The sequence below is a fragment of the Penaeus vannamei genome, chromosome 29, assembly GCF_042767895.1.
Source record: "Penaeus vannamei isolate JL-2024 chromosome 29, ASM4276789v1, whole genome shotgun sequence".
Classification (NCBI taxonomy): Eukaryota; Metazoa; Arthropoda; class Malacostraca; order Decapoda; family Penaeidae; genus Penaeus; species Penaeus vannamei.
This window is the reverse complement of record NC_091577.1, coordinates 26,649,012-26,654,011: the sequence shown is the minus strand read 5'-3', so window position 1 is coordinate 26,654,011 and position 5,000 is coordinate 26,649,012. Positions and strand designations below refer to the sequence as shown.

At 38.0% G+C, this 5,000-nt stretch overlaps 1 protein-coding gene across 3 annotated transcripts in view; it reads left to right on the top strand.

The window, feature by feature from the left end:
• Window positions 1–5,000, top strand: part of RhoGAP102A (Rho GTPase activating protein at 102A) — a 113,515-nt gene that overhangs the window by 91,517 nt on the left and 16,998 nt on the right. For 2 of the 3 annotated variants that reach the window (XM_070142603.1, XM_070142605.1), the window contains exons 3-4: window positions 1,089–1,145; window positions 3,250–3,351. In XM_070142603.1, coding sequence (XP_069998704.1) covers window positions 1,089–1,145; window positions 3,250–3,351 — 159 coding nt within the window. The remainder of the gene's footprint in view (window positions 1–1,088; window positions 1,146–3,249; window positions 3,352–5,000) is intronic. The other variant, XM_070142604.1, reaches the window with a different exon arrangement.

Genomic DNA, 5,000 nt, shown 5'->3' with positions numbered 1-5,000 from the left:
GTGTTTTATGTGCTCTGTTTTATCCATTTTCTCTGTTCGCGTCTATTCCTCTTTTGGTCAATTTTGTACCGCCTTACGCATTTTCTTCTTGTTTTCTTCATAGTTTTTTCATTATTACTATTCAGCTGTATCGGAATTCTACCTGTATTTCACTACCTTCCCCTTCTCTTCCTCTTATTCCTTAATTCTTAATTAGGGACAAATACAGAATAGGTGTAATTCATACTAAGGTGTTTTCGCCGTAATCAGAAGCACAAGACTGTTTGTGTTTTAGTCATAAAATCTGGGTGTAATGTGTGTTTTAATGTGATAAAAAGTACACATTTTTGATACCATAACATGGGAAGTATATTGGGTATATTTTTTTAGTATGCTTGTATATTTGGACTCCTATACTTACACATGATGGAGGGATGTTTGGGATGTTTATAAATTGTATACTTAGAGTCATATGAGTATTGTTTAAGTGAGAATGAGGCTAAAAGTTCAGGGGAAAATATACTACACCTAAAGTATACCCTATTTCTATGGAATATAGATGTAAGAAATATTATACTTTTATTATTCAGATGGTATGTTTGGCTTATATTCTTAGTATAGGGGATTTTTTGTGTATATTTCCAATCTGATTAATTATAAACAGGTTTTTTCCGTGTTTTGGTTCAGATACTATATTCTTTGTCCTAAGCTTTGAATATGTTTTTTTTTTTTTATGCAGTTTACCCATGCCATTTTTCTCTCCTTTTTAAAATCATTCTTTTGACTCCTTTTCTTCTTCCAATGTCATGTTTCGTCTCCAAAACAGCATGTGCAAAATGTGACTATTTTTTTGCTTTGTTTTGTGCAACCCTATTTTGCGCAACCCGATTTTGACCTTTTTGACGACTTCTAAATTGGTTGACCCTTTTTCCCGAGGACAAGCCCCGCCTTCCGTTCCCTCACACGTAGTGTTGACCCGAGACTATGATAACCCTTGACCTGTGTCTGTTAAGCCAGGCTGACCCTTCCTTTAGGCTTACGTGTTTCCCTTGAGGGGTTGCCCACTTGAGTTGACCTTTGTCTGACCTCGTGGTGACCTGGCCTTGCAGAGTGTGCTGACGACAGGCTGAGAGGCAACGAGATCGTACCGGACTCCAGCAAGTTGGGTAAGGGGACACGATAGAACCCCTCTGCCAGACGTAGGAATTTAGCTCCCTTTGCCAATCTCCCGCCTCTCCTTCTCCACACACACTCCTAGAAGTTATCCTTTCTTGAACCGAAAGAGAGAAAGAGAGAGAGAGTGAGGAAGAAATAAAATCGTAATCAGACCTCTTAAAATAAAATGCGTAAAAAACGGCAATTTTGATACAATTGTTTTTGAAAAATGCGTTTTATATATTTTTTTTTCCTGGTGTCGAAACATATTCGTGAGATTCAGTGCATTATTGGTTGCCACAATTTTTTTTCTAGTTATCAAAATAACATCCTCCGTGCCTTTTAATGGCTTAATTACCTAACGTAATGAGGTATTAATAGTAGTAGCGTCTGCCTCACTAATTCGTAGGTAATTACTAATACGATGATTAATAAACGTAATTATGATAGAAATAAGCCTTTGAGATTTATCTTAACAAATAATAAACACAAAAGCAGACGACCAGTTATTAGAATGTCTAATTAGAGAGGGTTAGGACACGCACACACATACGCGCGCTCACACTCACACACTCACATACACTCACACACTCACACACTCACACACACACACACACACACACACACACACACACACACACACACACACACACACACACACACACACACACACACACACACACACACACACACACACACACACACACACACACACACACACACACACACACACACACACACACACACACACTCACACACACACACACACACACACACACACACACACACACACACATACGCAAAACATACTATATACAAGGTATATATATATATATATATATATATATATATATATATATATATATATATATATTTAATTCCTGTATATGTACTCGCATTGTTTGCTGTCAAATGTCACTGAATGTAAGTGTCCGATTTTGACAGGCTATCAGTTTTATCAAGTACCCATCAGTCCATGACATCAGAGCCTCGACGAAGACCTGCAGGAGTGCTGGCTGGGTCTCTCGGTCGCAAATTCATACTCGGTCGTTCGTAATTTAGCCTTTTTTTAAACGGGAAAATTATTTATTACTTCCCGGATTATCTTACCTTAATGATGGCAAAGAAAAGCGCAGAAAAAGTAAATAGGCGACATTTTTTTAAATAAGAAAATACAAAGTGAGAATATGTAAAATTGAAAGAAAAGTAGATATGTATGATTTGAATAGGAAAAGACAAAGTGAAATTGCAATTTTGAATGGAAAACAATATTACACCGGTACAATTACTTTATTAACTTATTTATTTTTTATTTTTATTATTGTTATTATTATTTTATTTATTTATTTTTATTTTTGGCCGCTGCTCGTCTGAACTCAAAAGGAATTCCCTGTCGCGTTTATCTAAGACAAGGGTTGAGGTTGGTCTGCGGTGACTCGGTTATTTTTCTTCCATTCCTTCATTCAGACACAAAATTTTAATCTGCGGGTTACGACGCCATATTTCATTTGGTTTCTCTGTGATCCGAACTGAATGTTTGAACAGTGACTATAATTACTTCCATTTGCTTTTCTCAGATGCCCATAAAGACTCCCTTTTATTAAATCACTTGATATTTTTTTCAATAGATTGCAATCACATTACTAACCAAATGCTTTGATTTTGTTTGTCACACAGACATGCTTCTTAATTTAACTGAGTTTTAACACGATTTTTTTTCTTGTATCTAACCTTATTTTGATTCCTGTATTCTTTAACACATTTCCTTGTTTATCCTTTCATTCTTTGTCTCTTATCTTTACTGTGTTTTTCTTTTCATTCTTTCGAATAGATAGCCAACTCTACACTTTTTATTATTTCATAGCAGTAGTTGTTAAACCTCTTCGAATTCTATGCTGCCACCACCCTTACTTTTTCACCCGAACACCAACGAGTAATTCTTCAACACCATTCTATTTAAATCTTCAACACCATTCTGTTCTCTCGACGGAACACATCATACAAAAAAAAAATCAATTATGGCATCACTATTTATCACGTCTATGCAAAGTGACCTAGTTTGCCCCTCCAGAAGAGAGCATATTGTGACCTTTTTTCTCTCGTTTGACCCTTCAGAGCAATCGAATGCCAGCGCCCAGAAGAAGAGGCGACCGTACCTGCTTAAGAGGAAGGCTCTCACCACCGGCTTCTTCGATTCCAAGAAGGAAGAGGCTAAGGGTAAGTACACGAGAGAGGGAGAGAGGAGGAGGGAGATAGAGAGAGGGAGGGAGGGAGGGAGGGAGGGAGGGAGAGAGATAGAGAGAGAGGGAGGGAGATAGAGAGAGGGAGGGAGATAGAGAGAGGAAGGGATATAGATAGAGAGAGAGAGAGAGGAAGGGAGAGAGAGAGAGAGAGAGAGAGAGAGAGAGAGAGAGAGAGAGAGAGAGAGAGAGAATAAACGAATGGATTTTATTGAAAACTCATTTTTAAACCATGTTATTTACAAGTTAATCATGAAGGCATACAAACCAAAAGTTTAGTTTACCAGAAGAAAACGGTAGTAGACCTTTATACGTGCATATATATATATATATATATATATATATATATATATATATATATGAGTGTGTGTGTGTATGTGTGTGTGTGTGTGTGTGTGTGTGTGTGTGTGTGTGTGTGTGTGTGTGTGTGTGTGTGTGTGTGTGTGTGTGTGTGTGTATGTGCGTGTGTGTGCATATATATATAATATATATATATATATATATATATATATATATATATAATATATATATATATATATATATATATATATATATATATATATATATATATATATATATATATATATGTATGTATGTATGTATGTATGTATGTATCGCCAAATACGAATAATGTGTGTATGCAAATAAAAAGTCAGGTTTTAGAAGTATCACCGTGCCAAATAAACGAAGAATCGCACAGAAAGGCAATGAACCTCGGAACCGAAGCCTCTACTGCGCATACTGTGTCCGAGGTCATGTCCACGCGATGATGGCGAACACGGCGAGGAAACGGACAGTTTTAAGTCGCCATTTCTTGTTTCCCGTTCCTCCTCTTGCTCCACTCCTCTTGTCGCCGCTCAGATAATGAAGATGTTATCTCCCCAACAGACAGAATGTTGGCAAATCGTACGTTTAGGTACAGGAAAGTGACGTACGTACGCGATAGAATTGGCCAATGGATGTTCGGAATAGCAGCGGCATTTTTTATTCGTTTATTTATTTTCTATTGTTGGAGCGGAATGCAGCGCGTCGATTTTCTTTACTTGTTGCTTGGTCTCAGTTCAGTGTTTGCCTCTGTTGAACAGCACGTTGTTTGGAGTTATTTTAATCGGTAATAGTTCATCAACTGCTTATTGTTTATTGTTAAAATCAGTCCGTTACACCCAGTTGTTTTGTAAACCGATTACCTGTTACCCTTTAAATATTTTCAAACGGTTTGCTTTTCATGTACGGGAGTTAATAACTCCAGTCTGACACATTCCAAGACCATAATCATATTCGTATTAACCAATTCACTCCCAATACCACTCTCCCCGCCCCCTCAAAAAAGTCGAGATGACCATCCCGGAATTTCGAACCCGGGCATTTGTAAATTCTTCATCGCGATTTGGCAGTCTTGCCCGCGAGCCTAGACTTCAAGACTTGGCACGTGGGTATCGGAGGTTGATGAGGCAGCTCGGAACGTTCCTTGGGTGGCTGTCACTGCCTGCTGTCATGTGTGGGAGGCGGTTGGGGCTCTCGAACAGGTACAGACCCTTTTAGCTGTCATACGGATTAAGCCAGTGATCTCAGCTACTGTGCGCGTGAGACAGAGATCATGTATGTAAACATCATTTTATAAGTGAT